This window comes from Mobula birostris, chromosome 19 (genome assembly GCF_030028105.1).
Source record: "Mobula birostris isolate sMobBir1 chromosome 19, sMobBir1.hap1, whole genome shotgun sequence".
In the NCBI taxonomy this organism is placed as follows: domain Eukaryota; kingdom Metazoa; phylum Chordata; class Chondrichthyes; order Myliobatiformes; family Myliobatidae; genus Mobula; species Mobula birostris.
Window position 1 is genome coordinate 51,730,578 of NC_092388.1, and position 23,297 is coordinate 51,753,874.

The 23,297-nt window shown below is 36.8% G+C and overlaps 2 protein-coding genes across 7 annotated transcripts in view; one reads left to right on the forward strand and one right to left on the reverse strand.

Moving 5' to 3' along the window:
* The window catches only part of dek (DEK proto-oncogene), a 35,932-nt gene extending 26,297 nt beyond the window's left edge, over nt 1-9,635 (forward strand). For both annotated transcript variants that reach the window (XM_072283573.1, XM_072283574.1), the window contains exons 8-11: nt 1,102-1,243; nt 3,304-3,452; nt 7,090-7,158; nt 7,638-9,635. In XM_072283573.1, coding sequence (XP_072139674.1) covers nt 1,102-1,243; nt 3,304-3,452; nt 7,090-7,158; nt 7,638-7,649 — 372 coding nt within the window. In that variant the 3' untranslated portion in view covers nt 7,650-9,635. The remainder of the gene's footprint in view (nt 1-1,101; nt 1,244-3,303; nt 3,453-7,089; nt 7,159-7,637) is intronic.
* Nucleotides 8,232-23,297, reverse strand: part of LOC140212590 (lysine-specific histone demethylase 2) — a 63,105-nt gene continuing 48,039 nt past the window's right edge. For all 5 annotated transcript variants that reach the window (XM_072283568.1, XM_072283571.1, XM_072283569.1 and 2 more), the window contains 4 exons: nt 20,086-20,211; nt 18,139-18,261; nt 10,965-11,117; nt 8,232-9,945 (listed from right to left, as the gene is read on the reverse strand). In XM_072283568.1, coding sequence (XP_072139669.1) covers nt 9,862-9,945; nt 10,965-11,117; nt 18,139-18,261; nt 20,086-20,211 — 486 coding nt within the window. In that variant the 3' untranslated portion in view covers nt 8,232-9,861. The remainder of the gene's footprint in view (nt 9,946-10,964; nt 11,118-18,138; nt 18,262-20,085; nt 20,212-23,297) is intronic.

Sequence of the window (23,297 nt, forward strand, 5' to 3'; positions counted from 1 at the left end):
CCTTTGATTAAAAGTTGAGCCTTTTTTTTTACTAAATGTTGGTAATTCTTCAGTCCTTAAAGTTTTTCAATTATTGAGAACAATGGGCCATGACTGGGTAATTGAAGCAGTTAGATAAATCTAGTGCTGTATGAAAGTCATCAAAAATTTGAAGTAGAGATTAAGGTGTATAAAATAATACTAACAAACAATGTACTGAACAGGTGATAATGATAAGCAATATGGAAAGCAAATCTGGAATATTAATAAATCAAGGTCTGGGAGTGCACTTACAGATGTAAATCTTAACAAATATTCAGTATTGCAACTTTACATAAAATGATTTTTGCACAAGTTAGCAAAAAGAAAACTCAAATTGTTAAGTATATATTTGGGAATAGACTTAGTTAAACTCCTTATCTTTTTATTGTCTTAAGCAGTTGTTCAGAGCTAAGGATGACTTCCTAACACAATATAGAAGAACCTGAAGCATGAATTATTTTAATGGAATGGCTGCAGCTTGCTAACTACCACTCAGTCAGGTTTTGCATGCTCTTGTGTATATACACATGCATAAACTTTGTATTCTATCCTCATACTGTACAAATATAGTTAATTCGACACAAATGCCTACAGAACATATGTCCTTATTTAATTTTCCACATTTTTAACCGACACATCCTCCATCCCCTTCTGGAGACCCCAACCTGCTTTCCATCCATCTCCTTCCAATCCAACCTCATTCACATGCTATTATTTATTTTTCCTGTCATTTTGATGCTTACAAAACAGCTAGAACAATTGGTGAGTGACCTAGGTTCATAACTGTCACATGAGGAATATATTTGAATTGCATTGTATTCTGCAGTCTATTTGTTTGAAGTGTACAGCTGGTTTATTGGAGAAATGAACTACTTTCTGCAATGTTGATTATATTTATATATTTTTGCAGGTTTCTATAATTAAATTTACTTTGAACAATGGTTGCTTGTTCTTCATCAGGATAAGATTTCCATGGCATCATGCAGTTTTTGGAAATTATTTTATCAAAACCCTAAAGCATATTGCAGAATGGCACTCAATGCTTTAAGAGTGCATTGAAAAATCTGTTTTATTTTCCAGCCACCAAAGAAAGGAACTAAAAAAGAGAAGGCCACAACAAAAGCAGCGTCCAAAGGCAAGAAGGGACAAAATACTAAAATAACAAATGTGAAAAAAGCGGACAGTAGCACTGCAAAGAAAACTGCAGCTCCTGCCAAGAAGGGTTAGTACTTCAGTAACCATTTTGTGGAAGTATCAAATGACCAAATAACAGTTATAGGATGTTTGAAAGTAAATATTGGTTGGCTGATTTTTGGGGGGGAAATACCCTTATTTTATTCACATCATCAAAATAAGTATAAATTACTTGGGTAAAATCTGTAGTTTTATAAAAGTGCATTATTGATTTTTCTTTTTAACTGTCCATTTTTCATTTCTCTAAATTTTTTTTTCTAAAAGTGATAAGACTTAATACAGGAGCATTCTTTCTTAATACATTATTTCTCATTTGTGTTCAGTGTTACAACCAGGCTAATGGCAGTTTAGATACAGAAAAGTTCATACCAATTGTGTAATTATACTTGGGAATTTGTTTACTTAATGATAAACAGTGCTTCCACTAAGAACTGAAATGAAACTGCCCAGTATGTTTGCAGATGACTAGTTTTTCACCTCTGAGGATTACTTATAATTTCAAAAAACAACACTGTAATTTGCTGGATCACATAATACCAATTTAATGTAATTTAAATTCGGGAAGTGGCACTGTAAAGGTAGCTTTGACTGAGAAGCCAGGTGTGAGTAAGCGAATAGTTTTCTTAAGTTGCATTTTAATAAAAACTAACATGGTAGGGGAATGAAGATTCATTCCCCTGTTTGATGTTGGATGAATTACAGCATTATTGTGGGATTATCATTTTTAAGTAAGGATTTAAGGCATTATTGTGCTCTACCCAAAGATCTAGTTTACAAAGTCAAAAACAAAAGCTGTTGAAATTAACTGCTTTGCTGATCTCATTGGTTACTTTTTTAAAATTGCATAAATTTGTATAATATTGCATTTTAGAAGCCAGTTATGGTGCAAATTTTCTGGAACTCCCCTTTGGTAAGAATTAGTACTACCTGGCCAGTGTTGTAATGCATGGGATCATAAACCTCTCCAGTAATCCCACTGGGTCAAGAAATGAAACATTTAGTGCACTTAGTAGAAAATATCTTCCACTGATGTAAATCCTATAATTTGTGGAATTTATTGCATCAGGCAGCTGTGGAGGCCAAGTCACTGGGTATATTTAAAACAGATTGATAGATTTTTGATTAAGTAAGGGTGTCACATCTTTCGGTGAGAATGGGGTTGAGGGGGATAATAAATCAGTCATGATCGAATTGTGGAGCTAGCTCGATGGGCCAAGTGGCCTAATTCTGCTCCTGTGTCTTATGGTCTTAATAAAATTCATGATCTATATTCATTAACAAATGTTTCTGACATGGAATGGAGTTAACTTAGTCCATTCCTTTCCTTTAATCTGTTGTGGAGCAATCTTTTTGGTATTGTGCTATCTGAAGTACCTTTGCATGTAGAAATTGAACACCAAGTCTGTGTACTCAACAAACTATTGTGCTGTCATAACTTCATTACCATTGGAGTCATCAGCTTAAATATACTGTATATTAGAAATTCAACTCAGGCTGCATAGTTCTTGGCATAACATTTTTATTTAGAGGAGATGGCCTGCTGAAGAATCCTTTCAACTAATCAGAGCTTTTCAGTGGTCAGTTGTACAGTTAGAATGATAAATCTGTTTGCTATTGTAATTTTTTTTAAAAAAGGGAGAGTTAGTAAATCTCAGCTGGTGAGTTTTGCAAACGATCTTGGTATGAAGTAAGTGATTAGAGGAGCTGTTTTGATCATTTTCACTTTGTATTTAATGTCTTTTTTTCCACTGTCCTCAAATGAATTTTTGGTTGATGTGGTGTTTACTTTCTCTCCCTGTAAGTATATTTTCCATCTGCAGTATGGTTTGTACTTAAATACTAACATGGCCTGAAGCAACGCTTTTTGGATGGAAAAAGTTCTGCTAGTTCATCAGTCATAAACTCTCCTGCATCATGTGACCTGCCCATCCCACACCTTGCTCGAAATTTTATATTGTTAATTTTGCCCAATGCTGAAAGATGTGAAATAACAAATGCAGATATGTATTTTTTTAAATTTATCTAAAATTTATTACTGCTTAGAGACTTGTTTGAAATTTTATATTGCGTCTTGTCACTGCTTCTCAGAAAGTGAATCAGAGGATGGTTCTGATGATGAACCATTGATTAAGAAACTGAAGAAACCACCTACAGATGAAGAAATAAAGAAAACTGTCATGAACTTGTTGGCTGATGCAAACTTGGAAGAAGTCACAATGAAACAAATTTGCAAAAAGGTGGAATTTGCTTTATTAGTATGCAATTTATTTGAAATATCTGAATTTGTCAGTTTGTTATTGCAAAAATGTTTATTTGAGGATTAAAGATTGAAGTGTTCTCTACAATTATAACAAAACAGTAGGAATTTCAGGCTAGTATCATCGGAAATTGGAAGAGAGGTGGGAGGAAATCAGGAAAAGTACAGTGACCAGGACATTGGTTCTGAGCAAATTGTTGGAGAAGTGGTGTTTTTAAAGTCCTGGTGGAGTTGATTCTAGGGTAGTAAAGTAAGTGACTAGTGAGGAAGTTAACTCTTTGGTTTTAATCTTCCAAAATTCCCTTAAGAAGAAGTCAATTTAATTGGGCAAATTCAATATATTCTATATTTATTACAACATGAAATGACCATTTTGACCTATTGAGCTTATGACAGGTTGGAGAACAATCTTGCCCACATTTTGTTGGGTTTCATTGAGAAAACAAAAATGTCATGAATGAAAGTATGGGATATGGAGTTACTGCTGAGTGTATTAAGAATTTCTAGAGGTGCTATATTGAATGTAATTGTGAAAAATAAAAATTCTTCTTAGATAAACATTGATAGAAGACTAGCTGACCAAGAAACAGTAGGCAGAAATGAGATTTTTGTCTAGTTGGAAAGATTTAACTCACAGTATGCTATAGGGTTTAGTGCTGGAGCCTCTGCTTTTTGTATTTTCTATAAATGTTTGGACTAAAATATCAAAGACAGGGTTGCTAAATTTGCTCAAGATTAACAAACGAGTTGTAAAGTTTGAGAGATCAAACTTGAAGGTGTAGAAGGATAATGATAGGATTCTGGGTGGTGTGGAGGAACAGTGGGATCTTGGGGTCTATATTCATTGATTCCTCTTAAGTTGCTGCGCAAGTTGATAGGGTGATTAAGGTGTATGGTGTGCTGGCCTTCATTAGGGAATTCAGTTCAGGAGCCATGAGGTAATGATGCAGCTCTCTATAAATCTCTAAGTTAGACCACATTTAGGAATGTTGTGTTCAGTTCTGATCACCTCACAAAAGGAAGGATGTGGAAGCTTTAGAGAGGGTTCAAAGCTACTGAATTGGAGAATTTGTCCAATGAGGAAAGGTTGATAAGTTTGGGCTTTTCTCTTTGGGCTAAAGGAGGGTGAAAGGCAACCTGATAGAGGTGTATACGATTACGTAGAGTGAATGGCCAGAACCTTTCTTCCAGGTTGGCAGTGCCAGTGCCAGAGGATATTTTGGGGGAGATGTCAGAGGTAGTTTTTTTTTTAAACAATGATAGATATATCTAACACTGTTAGATTGGCACATGGCTGTAAGAAAAACAGGGCTTTAAGCCATGTAGGAGGGAAGGATTAGACTGTGGAGTAGATTTCTAAGTCAATTCTGGCACTGTCTGTAAAAGGTTTGTACGTCCTTCCTGTGAGCACCTCCCACAGTCCAAAGGTGTACCTGTTAGAAGGTCCAGTGATTAGGCTAGTGCTAAATGGGTAAGTTGCTGGGCGGGAAGGCCCTGTTCTGTGCTGTAAATAACAAATTAGGAAAATGACTATCATTCCTAAGATATTGAATAGAGAAGTAGGGAGGCTGTGCTTCAGTTATAAAGTGCATTGGCACGAGGCTGCTTGTTGTGTCTAGTTATTTAGATAATGTACAATGTTAGGTATGAGTGTGTGCATATATATAGTGGCATGCAAAAGTTTGAGTACCCCAGTCAAAATTTCTGTTACTGTAAATAGTTAAGTGAGTAGAAGATGAACTGATCTCCAAAAGTTATAAAGTTAATGGTGAAACATTCTTTTCAACATTTTAAGCAAGATTAATGTATTTTTGTTTTGTATAATTTTAGAGTGGGGGAAAAAAAGGAAAGGAGCACCATGCAAAAGTTTGGGCATCCCAAGAGATTTGAGGTCTCATAACTTTTACCAAGGTCTCAGACCTTAATTAGCTTGTTAGGGCTATGACTTGTTCACAGTCATCGTTAAGAAAGGGCAGGTGATGCAAATTTCAAAGCTTTATAAATACCCTGACTCCTCAAACCTTGTCCGAACCATCAGCAGCCATGGGCTCTTCTAAGCTGCTGCCTAGCACTCTGAAAATTAAAATAAATGATGCCCACAAAGGAGGAGAAGGCTTTAAGAAGATAGCAAAGCATTTTCAGGTAGCTGTTTCTTCAGTTTGTAATATAATTAAATGGCAGTTAACAGGAATGGTGGAGGTCAAGTTGAGGTCAAGAAGACCAATAAAACTTTGAGAGAACTGCTCGTAGGATTGCTAGACTGCAAAAGACCTTCAGGAAGATTTAGCATACTCCGGAGTGGTGGTGCACTGTTCTACTGTGCAGTGACACTTGCACAAATATGACCTTCAGAAGTTTGCAAAGGAACATCTAAACAAGTCCTGTGGACTGATGAAGTTAAAATAGAACATTTTGGCTGCAATGAGCAAAGGTATGTTTGGAGAGAAAAAAGGGTGCAGAATTTCATGAATAGAACACCTCTCCAACTGTTAAGCACGGGGGTGGATTGATCATGCTTTGGGCTTGTGTTGCAGCCAGTGGCATGGGGAACATTTCACTAGTAGAGGGAAGAATGAATTCAATTAAGTACCAGCAAATTCTGGAAGCAAACATCACACTGTGTAAAAAAAAAAACAACAAACAAACTGAAGATGAAAACAAGATGGCTTCTATAACAGGATAATAATCCTAAACACACCTCAAAATCCACAATGGACTATCTCAAGAGGCGCAAGCTGAAGGTTTTGCCATGGCCCTCAGTCCCCCAACCTAAACATCATCGAAAATCTGTGGATAGACCTCAAAAGAGCAGTGCCTACAAGACAGCACAAGAATCTCACAGAAATAGAAGCCTTTTGCAAGGAAGAATGGGTGAAAATCCTCCAAACAAAAATTGAAAGACTCCTAGATGGCTCCAGAAAGCGTTTACACGCTGTGATACTTGCCAAAGGGGGTGTTACCAAGTACTGACAGTGTAAGGTGCCCAAATTTTTGATTTGGGCCCTTTTCCTTTTTTGTTATTTTGAAACTGTAAAAGATGGAAATAAAAAAGTAGTCTTGCTTAAAATATTAAAGAAATATGTCATCTTTAACTTTATGCCTTTTGGAAATCAGGTTATCTTTTACTCAGCTATTCAAAGTAACAGAAATTTTGACCAGGGTGCCCAAATTTTTGCATGCCACTGTGTGTATGTGTTCATGTGAAAGAACCTTGTTTAAAATGGGCAAGGTAAATTTTGACCCTTAAAATATTTCACAGGTTTCTTCTGCTATCCCTTAAGGCACAGTTGAGTAATTGATAATGGGATGTATAAATCAGAATGCAGTAACTCAACCATAATTTGTTTTAAGTAGCAGAGAATGTTTGAGGGGAGAGTGTTGTAATATCTAGATTTAACAAGGAACTCTTACTTGTTATTCAACTGCATTCAACTTGGTTGTTCCTTGGGTCATATGAGATCAATCTGTGCAGTTCTTTCATTTGCTATATAGCATTATATTGATTTGATCTGGACAGGCACTATGATTATGCATAAGAGACTCATGTTTGTAAAATGAATATCTTATGATTCTAATATTGTTTTTTAATCATTAAATGAATTTCCACTTTACTTTAGGTATTTGCTGTCTATCCAGAATATGACCTCTCAGACAAAAAAGATTTTGTCAAGAACACTGTGAAAGCGGTAGGTATTCATTGTTCTAAGTACTTAACAAAATGAGCAGGGATGATGTGGATTCAAAATATCATTAATACTGGAAGTCAAATTTTAAAAATGTTTGAGAAAACATGTCAGGTTATGACTTGTATGATAAAATGATATGTCCAGAGTCACCAGCTGATTCAGATTTTCTGACTAGTATCATATGTAAGTGCTGGCATAAGAAATGCTTAATTAATTGGCTCATTTAACTACTATAAATTAGAGCCCTCCAAAGAGATGTAATTAAATGCTTTTAATGCAATTGGAGACTTTTTTTAAGGGTCAAATAATTTGAACGTTCAAAGTTTGTGAATATAGCATGGGGGTGGTTGAGGGAGGAGAGTGGATTAATTTTATTTTGCATATAACTAAGCATTTCCTATTTGCAGACATACACACCTTTGCCACTATTCGGTGATGAAATTGATGCCTTAAGTAATATTCTAAATTTTACTTTTCAGTGTATTTCATGAAGTGGTCCTGGTTCAAAGAAATCAGCCAAGTGATGTTAAGATGGCGTTGATACCATATTCCTGATCAATTGTGAGAATGAATGAACACCAGCACAAATAAGGATGCTTGAGTGGGGAGTGATGTAGATTATCTTATGCCAATATCAATTGACTATCTTTCAAACTAGATTTGGCTTCTTTAGCTATAGTTCTGCCTTTTAAGACTTGAACTTTTATCTGTTAAATTTTCTAGTAGTATACTAGTTTTTTTAAACCTGTTTATGACCTGTAAATTTGATGAGTTGTGAATAAATTACCCAATAACTTGATTATGGTTAAGCATTTTTTCTTAGTAGCTCAAGTTCAGCTGAATAATTGGAAAAGTTGCATGTACTGCTAAAACAATTTAATTTTTATCTTTGATTTGTTCTGTATTTAAATGTTCTCAAAGCAAAGCTGCAGTTTTAATTTTCTAAGAGGGGAGGTTTTATTAGTGATGCAGAATATGTACATTCGTAATTCAGTTCTTTGTAGAACCTGTTTTGACTATTAACATGCCCCAGCTTGAAGATGAAATAAAAGTGCAAGGAGACAGTTCAGACTTTTTAAAATTCTTTATAAATTGGGAGTATGACCAGCTTACAAAAAATCTTTCTGCAAACTCATTTGATCATTATACCTGTTCAAGTTTAACTGATAAAGGGAGAAAGTAATCTTACTATCTATTTTTGATATTCATCATTTCAAACAACTTCAGAACAAAGTTATGAATTTGCATTGGAAAACAAACTTTAGGCAAGCTGTTAGCATTATGCAATGCCTGAACTAAAATAATTCTAATTTGCATACAGTATTATAGTCATACAATATAGCATGCTAACTTAAATTTTAGATCAGGCTGCTGCTGAACAAGTTTGCAAGGTAAAGAGAAATTACAGCCAAGTTTTTAATAAAGTAACTAATTGTGGATTAAGGAAGGCTGAAAATGCAGTACCTGAGATTGTTTAGTTTAAATTACCCCAAAGGCAAACTGGCATTATAGCTCAGCTCAAATTAATTCTAGCAGTACTTTTTTTCTATTTGCAGAAAGACACAGAGGCGGCAATTCTACCAAAATGAAACATTTACATCAATATATACAGGCTTTAAAAAAATTGAAAATCTTACTATAAATAAGATCAAAAGGATTTAGGTTAGGCAGTGAAAGAACTGTCATATTTTAATAGCACTCAGGTTCATGAGAATTAAAAGGCAGGGTTATTTGCACGTTTTCAAACCAGCATTTAGTTTAACAAACTGTCAATTTGGATTGTCAACTGAAGAAAATGCAAGTATACTTTGATTTTCCTGTTCCAAAACTTGGATATTAATGGTTATCCATGAACATGAGATGCTGGAAAGCCAGAGTACCACACACAAAATGCTGGAGGAAGGCGGAGGGTCTGGCAACAGCTATGGAAAGGAATAAACAGTCGGCGTTTTGGGCCAGACCCTTCGTCAGGGTCTTAGCTGAAAACATCAACTGTTTATTCTTCTCCATAGATGCTGACTGACAGAAGTACCTCCAGAATTCTGTGCATTGCTAATAAAAATAAATCTCTGGCAGAAAAAAACAACTGTCTTGTACACTTGACTGAGGTAATTATATCTCTGGCTATAAATGCAGTGTGTTTTCCAAACAACTAACAGGATTGCTTTCAAATAACTCTGACACTAGAAGAATAGAAATAAATTTCTTTCAAAACAAATACAATCCTTGATACAGTTCCAAATTTCTTGGTCACTACTTGCAACAACTATCGATAGGTGGTTAGAATCCAATATTAAATTTACAAATTAAAGGAACTGAATGGTTCTGCAAAATCACAGGTGGCTTTTTTGTCATGCAACCTTAATATTGTGTTGTGAAAGCTGTTCAGTATTTAACTTTAAAAAAGAGGCTTTTTCTTGCACTCTGTAGAACTTGTGCTTGTGTTTCACAACTTTTAATTAAAAGATTCCAAGTTATGGGTTTATTGCCTTTATTTGTAACATGAATAGTTGCTGAAAGTTCAACCAATTTTTGTACTCTGGTATATCAAGTTTTAATCAATTTTTAAATATTTGCAAATTTTCATTCTTGAATTTGAAGCAGAGAATTGCCATAATAGAATTCAGCAGCAATTTTTTTTTAAAAAGAGCAGTACCTTCCATATATACAGCATTTTTCATTCAGTCATATACAAGACATCATTTACAATGCAGCAATTTTACTAGCTTCTCTGACTCCACTGAGGTACGCCCCTGTAACAGTTTGTGGAAAGTGCCGATTTGTTGCCTGTTTTAAAAGAAAATTAAATTAGGATTTCAATTAGTATTCTAGTTAACTTACACAGCAAAATGGTAAAAAAAAAATGATCAGTAAAATCTTGCATTTAAGCCCTTCATATAGCCACTGGCATATTTCTGAACATCATTTGAAATAGTCAAAAACTAATAACTAGATAAAGCAGCATCTGAAGATTGTACAAACATTAAGGATTATTGAAACTAATTTTTCCATTAAATTCTTGGTTTTGATTTGAGAATTTTTAGTGATATACTGAATCTGTTTTTGCATCTTTATACAGTTTAAAACGTGAATACACCTTGATCTATCTTAAGGGTTATACTTTGTTTCTGCATGGCTTTAAAACAATTATTCGCTGCTCTAAATGCTGGCATTTGAAGAATAATGGTTACACAGGAAGGGGACAATCCAAATATTTTGGTTAATTATAATATCAATACAATATGCAAGTTGAAATATTTTTAAAAGTTGTTAGGTGGAATTAAATCACAGCCCTGTTGCTTAATGATTCAGCTGACTGGTTATTTGTCAATTAGATCTGTATCTTTTAATATTATTACTGAAGGCCTGTAAGAATACTTTTTAAAAGGACAATTTTATGTTATGGAATACATTAACATGGCTGATTGATAGACTCAATACAAAGTCTAATTTTCAGCATCTTTGCCTGGTTAACATATTACATAGGTTTTGTATATTGATTATTTGAATTTTATAGTTAAGTAGCAGTTAGTAATATAGAGGTTCCTTGGGAGACACATTTTGTTAGCTTAAAACTAGTGTCTGTTATACATTTTTAAAAAAAATGTCCTTGATCATCTGAACTGATCATTTTTGATATTAAGCACATGGGGTTTATTTTGACAAATAAAGCACAAGGGTCCATAAAAATGAGTCAGCTGATTTATTTAACATCTTTCATGAATCAATTTGTAATGATCAATATGCCATTGCTTTCTCAGAGAAATCTTAGATTTTTTTTAAAAATCCACGTTGAATCTACTTACCTCACCAGCAAAAAAAACTTTTCCTTGTATATCTTCAGCAATTATATCATAAGCTTCACCACTTCCTCCTGCCTTTATAAAGCTGTAAGCCATTTGTGTCCAAGGGTCCTTATTCCACTGTGTAACAAAGTATCTGATTGGATCTGGAACTTCCTATTGGAGTTGTATCAATAAATAAAATTAATACTTGTATATTCTTGCAACTCCTTTCTTACAGACATCAATTCACTCCTATTTCATTCATTTTGCCATTAACATGTCAAGAATACCTTAGATTAGCCAATTAACCTAAGAGTAAATCATTAGGTTGTGGGAACAAACAGTGATGATAAACCTGATTCTAATATATGTCTCACACGTAAAAGTTGCTGGCGAATGCTGAGCTCAATAACACAATTTATATTACCATCCAAGATACTGCTGTCCAGAATAATTTTTTCCTTTTAACACAAGACATTATAATTAGATTCAACATGTGTTTCAATAATATGATTCAATCACAGTTGTAATAGAACCAATCAACAGCTCATTTGTGTATCTTTTCCATGTTTTATTTTTAAGTGCAATTCTCATGTCTTAGTTAATGACAAGTAATTTTATGTCACATATACAACCCTGAGATTCATTTTCTTGTGGGCATTCACAGTAAAGCAGCACAATTTTTTATGTATCTTACTGGCTCTGCAACATGCAACCTCCATTCTTGGATAAAGGCTGCAAAGTTGATTTATTCACAACCCCATACTAAACTGATTAAATACTAATTTATGCAAAGTTCTCATCATCATCACTTACGTTTGCTAATCTATACTAGCTGAGATCTACATTATAAAATTATCAAAAGTTTTAAAATCCCTCTATCTTACCCCATTGTTAACTGCTACAAGTACTATCAGATATCTAACTTTCTCTATTCACAGTTCTGATGAACAGTTCTGTCTCCATTATCCTTTCAAGACTGACTCTCCATGATTAATCTGTGCCTTTCTAAATGAGAATTTACACTGTAAAACTAGACTTCAATAATTTAGTGAGAATTAATGTCAAATTAACTGACCTGTAATTAAATGGTTTATCTTCCATTTGAAAACAAAATGCTAGCAGTTCCCCAATACTTGAGGTCCACTATGATTGAAAAATTGTCAGAGCCTCAGATTACTTTTTTTAAAAAATATTTCATCTCTGCTTATTTATCCACTTTTAGGGTTAATTCTACTTCTCTGCCTCACTGATCATATTCAATATTTCAAAATCTTAATTACAGCATCACAAACACTATTTTAACAGACATTCACAAAATATTTAGTCAAACCTCACCCACGTCTTCCACCTTCATTTTTTTTTCTTGTTTATCCCTAACCGATCATACTCATGCTTTAGTTATCCTCTGTGTACCTGTGAAACTTGAGATTTTTTGATTTTATGTACCCCCCCCCCCACCCCTGCATCTAAACACAAGTCTAGGTCTAAACAGTTGTCTGCTGGCCTCTACAAAGAGCAAGTGCAGACTTGATAATGGATTTGCAGAACACCTATGCTCAGTCCACAATGGCCATCCAAAGCTTCCAGTTGCAGACCATTTCAACTCCCCATTACCACATTGACCATGATGAAGCCCAATGCAAACTGGAGGAGAAATACCTAATATTCTGCCTGGGTAGCCTACAACTCAATATGAATATCAAACAAGAAAATCTAGATATTGGAAATCAAAGTAATACACACAAAATGCTGGAGGAACTCAGCAGGCCAAGCAGCACATATGCTGAAGAGTAAATAATCCTGATGAAGGGTCTTTCCCCAAAACGTTGACTGTTTTACTCTTCTCCATAGATGCGGTCTGGTCAGCAGAGTTCCAGCATTTGATGTGTATGACACAAATATCAAATTTTCCAATTTTAGGTAACCACCCCTCCTATCCTCTTCCCCCCCCCCCCCACTTTTCCCCATTCCTACCCTCTCCTGATTGCTTGAGCTTCCTCTCCCACACCCCACAGGCCTCTTTTACTGATCTTTACCTCTTTTTTCCTCCTGGCTCCATCCACCCACTTCAACAAAGGTTCCCCACCCCCATCTGATTCCAATTTTCATTCACCTCTTATTGTTCCCATTCTCACCCCTTATCCAAATCCAGCTCCAGTAATACTTTATATTCCTGCTCTTTCATATTCACACTCCCCCCACATTGCACCATATTTTTCTCTTCCCTCTCCATCCATCATTCACCTGCCAGTTTTACAACTCCACCCCACTAACCTCCCTTTCCAGCTCTACCTGCCTGTCATCTTTCAGCTTTCCTCAGTCTACCAATTGCCTTGGAATCCTTGATGCTGGCCATCTCACCTCTACACTCAGTCCTGATGCAAGGTTTCAACCCAAAATGGTAACAATTTATTTTCTCCCACTAAAGCTGCCCAATGCACTGAGTTCCTCCAGCAGTTTTTTTTAATCCAACAGTACTTTGTTAATCCTTCTTTTGCACTATAATAATTTTTGTCTGCACTGTACTGCTGCCACAAATTTCACAGTATATAAGCCAGGATTATAAATCAGATTTCTGATCCTTCCATTGATCTCAGTGTCCCACACTTCCTATACTTATTGCAAGTGTGTACCATTAATGAACCCGTAGTTTTAATTTAATTGTCCAACTTGCTTTTAATCTCCATTACTAATTTTTGACCTTTTTCCAGTTCTGCTTTTGTCTCTTCTGAATGTATGTGCACCTTCCCACCTCATCTATGCTAAATTTACCCCCTCAACCCCATCCCCAAGATCACCAGCAAACCGATCTGCAACAATATTGAACCTAGCACCAGCAAAGATTGTACCTTCCCCAGAATTGATCTTAATGCCCCAGATACCTGAAACCCTCCCGTCAACATCACCTCCCCAGCAATTTATTCACCTCTGCAATCCTATTTCAAAACTTACTAGCATGTCATTCCAGGAGTAATCTGAAATCGATTCTGCTTCTTAAACTCTCACAAATTCTTAAACCATACCTGCAGAACCTTACCCTTTTACCTCCTATGCTGATGGTCTTAATAAAAACACTTCTGACCTCCGACTCCAGGCTATTCTGCAGGTTTGCAGATATGCTTGACACAAGCATCAATGATACTAAAGACTTCCTTAATAACTGTTAATTGCTTGCCCCTCCCCCCCCCCCCCCAACATACTTGAGGCTCTCATGCTCTTTGCTCAGCTTGCATTCTCCAAGTGAACCACCATTTGCTTATCTGGTATGGACTCACTCCCCTGATCACACTCCCAAGGTGCAAAGTAACCATCTCACGAAATGCACTAAGTACAAAACATCCAGTGAATCAGCTGTTGCTCAAGCTCCAAAACCCAGATGTCGCTCCTCCAGCTGATGACATTTCCTCTACCTTTGGTTGTTCAATTCACAGGAAAAGCTCTACAGTCACCACAGGCGAGAAAATGGGATTTTCATCCCTTGTCGTGGCTATCCCTCGAGGTCCAGGATGATGGTCTTCGTTCTGAAGAAGTGGCCCACAGAGCGAAGACACCTGTGCGTGTATTTGTTTAACGTGTAGAAACATAGAAAATAGGTGCAGGAGTAGGTCATTAGGCCCTTCGAGCCTGCACCGCCATTTATTATGATCATGGCTGATCATCCAACTCAGAACCCTGCCCCAGCCTTCCCTCCATACCCCCTCATCCCCGTAGCCACAAGGGCCATATCTAACTCCCTCTTAAATATAGCCAATGAACTGGCCTCAACTGTTTCCTGTGGCAGAGAATTCCACAGATTCACCACTCTCTGTGTGAAGAAGTTTTTCCTAATCTCGGTCCTAAAAGGCTTCCCCTTTATCCTCAAACTGTGTACTTGATGTTGCACTCCAAGAAGCCCATGATGCTTTACAAATGGCATGGAAACCACGACGAATGGAGCTGATGGATTGTTGCAGCCTTCATCCACCTTCACAGCCGTTGAGTTCCAAGTAACTTCGTCCGTCTGTTCCACCGTTGAGGTCTTGGTTGGATTGTTCTTTGTAAGGGACCTCACCCTCGACCTTACCGCCATGGGTGACCCTACTAGGAGCATAGCTCCAAACAGCATTGCCCTCGGGATCTCAGGACCACACAAGCTTCTCCACCACAAGGTGACAATCCATGGAGAAGCTTGTCGTGGTGGAGAAGCTTTCATTCCTACTATTCTAGTTATTAGATTAGCTCTTTAACCAGAAACCTCAAAAGTACCTATTTTTTCTACCGAGCCAAAATTCCAAGTTTCATACATTAGTACTCCATTAAAATGGGCTCCATAGTACTTAACTTGCATTAGCAAAACAATTTTGCATTGCAGAAAGGAAGGAACCAAAGCAAGATGAGGACAAAACTCTTTTACATGATATTACTAAATTCCAATTGGAACAATATATTTAAAATCCAATAAAAACATAAAACTGGAAGCACTCAGTAGGTTAAGCAATGGGAAGAGAATCTAAATCAACATTTACCCTCAAGGATCCTTCATCAGAACTACAAAGATGAGAAGGTGATGAGAACAGAGAGAATATCTGAAAAGATACAGCAGACTAAAGCTGACCAGGTACAATTTCCTAGAGGTGAAATAAAAATGATACAGAAACAATTTGAAACAGGAAGGTACAGTTATATCTGTGGGGGGGAAATAAAAAGGCTTTATCTGAAAATATTAAACTGAATATCATATTATTAAATATCAACATCGTGGGCTGAATGGTATTCTAAGATTAGAATACTTTTCATCAGACAATGATGGCAACCCTGAGCTTCCAGCCTTATAACATTTTACTTCTCCATCCCATTCCCATGCTGGTATTTCTGTCTTCAGCTCCTAGCTGAGAAACAATTTATCTGAAAGAAGAACATGCAAAACAAAGCAACTATCTAGAAAATACTGCTTGAAGATTGTGGGTAGGATTTGACATGGTAAAATACAAGTGAGAAAGTGTCAATTGATCACTTTGTTTGAAGTATGGAAAAGCAGAATTTCTTTTGAGAAACACTAGAAAGGAATTCAGCCCCTCAGCCTGCTCCTCCATTCAATATAACACGGCTGATTTTCTACCTCAGGAATATTTTGCTGCAGGATCTACCATCATTTTTTTAATTTCCAGAAATTTATCAAACATCATTTTAAATACAATCACTGTCAGCGCTTCCTCAGCCCTTTGGAGAAGACATTTCCAAAGTGAGGAAATGTCTCATTTTAGTCTTCTCTCTCATTTTCAGACTATGACAGCTATAACTTTGCTATATCCTACCTTCTCTAAGGTTCTCTTAAATTCTCTAAAATTATTTCAACAAAGTCATAGCTCCTTCCAAACCCCAAAGAAAAAGAGTAAACCTACTCAGTCTCAAATAAAAAATTGTCATTCTAGGAAACAGATCAGCAAATCATTGCTGCGCTCCCTCTGTAAGAAATATATCCTTTAGGAAAGAAGATTTAAGTTATACATAAAAATCCAGGTGTGGTGACATAATTATACTTTACTATTATACTCAATTTCTCTAGTAATAAAGACAAACAAATGACTTGCTTTGCTAACTGCCTGCTGCATGTTAAGTTCAGTGACTCATGTGCAAGGACACCCTGGCTCCTTTGAGCATCATTTCACACTCCTTCACATATGAATGACCTCGGTTTTCTCCCACACTGAACTTCATCTACCATGTTGCTGCTGACTCCCTCAGCTTGAAGACTGCATCCTCATCACTACGTTCATTTGTATTTAGTTTTGCATCACTGACAAACTTAAAAATAATACATTTTGACCCTGCAGCCAAATCACTGACACAGATTGTGAATAGTTATAGCCCAAGCATTGATCTCTACGTAATTGCATGTCACAGTCCACAGACTAAAGGATTCATTTTACCCATCTTGTTCTCTATCTGTTAGGCAACAATCAGTCTCTGCCTCAACTGTACATAAATTCAGTCTATACTAATAATAGAAGACCCAGCTGAGGTTCTCACATGCTGATATCAATCAAGTCTTTCTAAGTGGTGATTAATCTACACCATTTCTAATCAGAGTGTTTTTAGTGGGAAGTTTCTTTGAGAACACAAAACATTACGAAGTCCCCATTTCAGAAAAAGTACACCATTCTCACCATGCAGGAAGCCGTTAGCCCATTCAAATTCCTGTTACATAAGTATGCAGAGGCTGAGTGCAAGCAGAAACAGACAACATCCCACACATCGTTTAGTACACCTACCCCACCTGTGCCAGAATATGTAGAGTAATTTACAGAGCTCACAGAAATGGAATGGAAGCGAGTTATCTTTGATTAAGGGGGCTGTCGATGAGATAAAGTTCAACAATGTAAATATCTAACCCACTGCATATGGTAACAGTGATGTAATAATGCTTTTTCCCCCATTGTGGCAAACTGGGTCCAAATGTTATTATGACATTTTCTTTCTGAATACACTGAGCTTCAGGGAATAGCTGGGCATTCCGACAGGCTGCATCACTGTCTGGTATTGGCGGGGGGGGGGGGGGGGGGGGGGGGGCTACTGCACAGGACCAAAAGAAGCAGCAGAGGGTTGTAAATTTACTTGGCTCTATCTTGGGTGCTAGCCTACAAAGTACCCAGGACATCTTCAAGGAACAGTGTCTCAGAATGGTAGAGTCCATTATTAAGGACCTCCAGCACCCAGGGTTTGCCCTTTTTTTGCTGCTACTATCAGGCAGGAGGTACAGAAGCCTGAAGGCACACACTCAGTGATTCAGGAACAGCTTCTTCCCCTCTGCCAACTGATGGATATTGAACCCTTGAACACTACCTCACTTTTTAATATATGTTCTTTCTGTTCTTGCACAATTTTTAATCTATTTAATAAATATATTGTAATTGTTTTACTTATTTATTATTATTAATTCTTATTTTTTCTTCTTCTATATTATGTATAGCATTGAACTGCTGCTGCTATGTAAACATATTTCATGACACATGCCAGTGATAATAAGCCTGATTCTGAGAAAGGCTGAGGTACAAATGCCTCTGTCAGAACACAAGTAGATCTTTGCCTCACACACTTTATGCAATATCAACGTATTAACATTTTACCCTAACAAGAATTCCTGTTGTACCTAGGTATATTCTAAAGAAAGTTTGTATGCTTGGATTTTTTTTTTGAAATTTGCATTCCTTACCTGTTCTTTAAAAAGTTCTTTGAGAACATTCATACATAGGTCAATCATTTCTTCCTCTTGCATATCCCGTATTACAGCCACTGCATCTCCACTGATAACAGACATCAAGACACAATGTTTGCCCTAAAAATGTTTAATTGGTATAAATACAATTAGAGCTCACAATATGCTAATAAAATAAAGTAATTCCAAAAGAATAGATTCTTAAGGAACAGAAGAATTCAATGAGCACTTAGAATTTATTCCAATTTCATGGCATCAAGGATATCTTCAAAAGACAACGCCTAAAAAGGCAGCATCCATCATTAAAGAACTCCATCACCCTGGATATGCCCTCTTCTCATTAATACATCAGAGAGGAGGTATAGGAGCTTGAATACACATGTTTTAGGAACAGCTTCTTCCCCTCCAAAATCAGATTTCTGAACATCAATGAACCAACCCATGAACACTACCTCACTAATTTTGCACTATAAACACACACACAAATAAACTTATTGTTTTGTATATACCTTATTGTAATTTACAGTCTATGCATTTCACTGTGCTGCTGCCACAAAACAATAAATTTCATGACATACTGTATGTCAGTGATATTAAACCTGATTTTGGCCTAATTTGTTCTCTTAAAAATCCTGTTTAACAAATGCATTCAGACATTTTTTTTATTATTAATTTTTTATTGGGACATTTATTGAAGTATTTTCGGATCCAGAGTGTTGAAACCAAGTGAAATTACATCACTAAAATCATACAGACCATTTTATTTTGGACTGATACTTAACATTGAATGGGTATTTCAACATGTTATTTGCATGTAGCATAAACATGAAACCCCCAAGACCAGAATAACTGGTGAGACTGATCTAATACTTACCTAACATTTGGGTTATAAGCCAAATGTCTAGAAATCAAGGTAGAAGTTCTCTGCCACGTTAACCAGACTGCAATATCTCACTAGTGAAAAATACAAAAGGCTTTAAAGAAAAATAACCCTTGGTTAAAGCTGTCTGGAGAACTTGCAATATTTTTGCAAGCTTCCTTGATCTTGATTTCAAAAAAGTGGAGGAGGCTTAAGTGAAATGTAAACAGAGACCTCTCCATCAATAGCCTTGTAGACAGGAAACAGCCACTTCAGCCCACAACCCTGCACCAATCATCATACACCAATCCTCATAAAAGTGGCTGGTGAACGCAGCAGGCCAGGCAGCATCTCTGGGAAGAGGTACAGTTGACAATTCGGGCCGAGACCCTTCGTCCTGATGAAGAATGTGACTAGGCAGTATTCTGACCCAAGAGGCGTTCAGTTATGATCCTGTGGATGGTAGCTCTGTACCACTGGTTCCTCAGCCAAGCACTTACACTCAATATCGTGATCGAATTTCAGGATTGAACCTAGGTCACTGGAGCTGAGAGTTCTTTGTTACAAATCTCAGTCAATCACTTGGTGGCAAGATACAGGGATAAATTTTGGAATTAATTGCAGAAAATATATCACAAAATAACGCATTAACAGATTTTATTATGACTCATGTAACAATGATTAATTCTTACAGTTATTCTTATGAATTATATCCTTCCCTGTACCAAAATGAATGTAAATGAAAAATTCCTGTGTACATCAGCTATTTGACTGTTACCCCCAGCTCCAAGTACATCAATAAGATAAACAGCATCAATTCACTTAGGACTTAGTTATATTACACCATCTATATTAACATTTCTATAATATTATTTTGCCCAGTAATTATGTTTGGTGGGTAAATTACATCAGATTTAGTTATTGGAATGTTCTTTCAAAAGGTTAAAATTTATGTTTGGTTTTCTTTCTCTTATTATTCGTGTTATTAATGCCATGTTTTTTTAAATTTTCTTCTTATAACAGATGTAGTTGATGAGCTAAAACATGAAACACAATTAAGCACTGAAAGCAACTAATTCACTTACTTGTGGATCCATATCATAAAATACACCAAAAAGTCCACGTTTGTCAGGACTGGGAGGAATGTGACCAAAGAAGTCTGCTCCCTGTATTTTGTTCTCCCAGAATTTATATGGAAACTGTAAGGCAATCTAAATGGTCAAAAATGCCCAATTAGAGGATTAGATATTTTCAAAATAATACTAACAAACTTTTAGGAAGAGAGATGATTTAACTTTCAACAAAATATTGAGCAATCAAATGTATTTAGAAACAAAATCTAAATTGAATATTGTGTAGAAGTACACAGTTCTGCATGCCTTCATTCAGTGACTGTATTGGAATGTGGGCTGATGAGAATTATTATAAAAACATCTCACTGCATTCTTTTTAAGATGGTGATTCTCCCTTTCTTTAATCCATCTGTTAGTCCGATTAGGCAACAGATACCTGCAAGCTTCTGCCAACATGCTTACTGTGCTACATGCACTTACTTCCATAGTCCAGGTCCATCACAAACTGACTCCAATATACCCATTTTATTCCTTTCCTATTTCCTCAACTATTCCTTCACTCCAAAGAGGTTTATTTCAATAGTTCTCTCTGCACGACATTTCCTCTAATACCCTATTCTGCTTCCCATGCCCTCACAACTACTTTCCCTCTTTAGTTCACTTTCTTATGGAACATAATTAAAGCAAGACTGTGCTACACAAGCACTTGAACTCATTTTGTTAGTCAGTAAGATCATGACTACTTACTCACCCGATTCTTATTTCCTTCCGCTCCCTTAGTATGCAAAAATGTTTGGATCTCAGGTTTGAATTACTTCTTGAAGTACAGCACCCTGCCTATGTTACACCAATTAGATCATGGACAAGAGGAACAAAGAGTCTTAAATCAGATTCCTCTGGGGAAGTTTATCATACTATTCTTTTATTCATTAACCTATGGTACAATGTAATCAAGATGTTACAGGATTGCTGTCGGAGAAGTAGGTTTGAATTCATGGGAAACTGGCACCAGTACTGGGGAAGCAGAGAGCTGTTCCACTAGGACAGGCTCTACCTGAACCGTGATGGGACCTGGATCGTGGCAAATCACATAACTAGGGTTGTGGATAGGGCTTTAACCTAAATAGCAGGGGAGTGGGTTCAATAGACTGAAGAAGGATGGATAAAGTAAAAGTGAACAGTGTGGATAGAGTTAAAGTAAAAGCAAAAGTAAAAAAAGAGAGAAGTAAGAATGGAGTGCCAAAAAGTCAAGGGCATAAGAGACAAAGAGAACTAGATTTTAAAGGCACAATGAGTGTAAGGGCACTTAATTTGAATGCCTGTCAGTGAACTTGTGGCACAAATCAGTATAAAAGTGTATCATTTAGTGGCCATTACAGAAATATGGTTGCAGGGTGGAGAGGATTGGGAATTAAATATCCAAGGATATCAGTTAATACGGAAGGATAGGCAGGAAGGTGGGGCGGCGCTCTTAATTAAGGATGAAATCAGGGCAATAATGAGAGACGATACAAGATCTAAGGAGCAGAATGTGGAATCCATCTGGGTAGAGATTAGGAATAGTAAAGGGGGGAAAAAAATCACTGGTGGAATTTGTCTATTGGCCACTAAATAGTAACATTACAGTGGCAAAGGCAATAAAACGAGAAATATCGGAGCAGAGGAATGAGTCTCTGGATAACTTCCATTACTATGTGCGAATAAGGGTAACAATACTGGAATAAAGGGTATAGCAAATGAACGTGTGTCAGGGATTCAGATTTTTGGACCACTGCAATCTTCTGGGGCAGAAGTACAAGAAGGACAGGTTATATCTGAACTGGAGTGGGACCAATACCTGGCAGACAGATTTGCTAGAGCTACTAGTGTGAGTTTAAAGTAGATTGGCAGAGGGATGATTTCCCAATCATCATTGAAGCAAATAACAGGCTGGAAATTGATACAGAAGTCAGTGACAGCAAGTTGAATAGGCATGACAAGCAGGAGAGTGACAGTGACTGAGGGAAGACTATTAGATAATTTTGTATTTATTTCACTGCAAGAGGTCTGGCAGGCAAAAGGGATGAAGCTGGAGCTTGGATAGCTACATGGGAGTGGGACATTATGGAAATGTGGTTAAGGGAGGGACAAGACTGGTAACTTAAATGTTGTGGGTTAGAGGTACTAGAGACAGAGGAAAGACAGGTGGAGAGGGAATCTATTTTTGACTAAAGGGAATGTTGCAGCAGTAGTAGTTAAGAGATGAAATTACTGAAGGATCATCCAGTGAGGCTTTATAGGTGGAGCTGAGAAATAAGAAGGGGATAGACACATTACTGGGATTGTACAACAAGTCCTCAAATAGTCAATGGGAATTAGAAGAACAAATATACAAGTAGATTATGGAGAGCTGAAAAAATAATAGGGTGGTGATAGTTGAGACTGGGACTGCTATACAATTAAAGTCTTAAATGGGGTGGGATCTGTTAAGTGCATTCAGGAAACTCTTTTTGGGCCAAATATAAAGGACCCTACTTGGGAGAAGTCAAAGCTTGACCTACCCTTGGATAATAGAGCAAGTGACTGAGGTGACAATGGGAGACCACTGAGACCCTTATCTATAGCTTTTAGTTTTAAAGTATTTAAGGAAAGGGATAGAACCAGTCTACAAGTTTAAGTTCTAAATAGGGACTAAGCACATCAAAGTGCATTTATTATCCAAGTATGTATACCATATACGACGTTAAGATTTGTCTTCTTGCAGGCAGCCACAAAACAAAGAAACACTATGGAATTCACGAAAAGCCCCACATCACAAAAATAGTTATTGTTCCAATGTACTATAAAGAACAAATCATGCAAAAAAATAAGTAAACAATCCACAGAACATTAACTGCAGAGCCTCTGAAAACAAGTCCATAGCCATGGAGCCAGTTCAGTGATGCATCCAGTCCAGGAGCCTGATGGCCACAGGCTGCAGCTACAGTGTTAGTTCAGCACTGAGGCGAGTAAAACCTCAGGAAGTTGTGAGCTGAACTGGCTTACTTTCCACCCTCGCTATCAATACCTTAATCCTTTTAATCTGGTTTGGTGCTTAAATCGGCCAAACATTGGTTTGTTAACCTCTCTCCAGCCCAGGCCCTGCCACTTCAAACTGGCCCCGAAGATTCAATCCAGCCAACGTCCACTCCAGCAATGGTCACTGCAGCCATACCTGCATTCTCAAAAGTCCAGCTCACTGAATA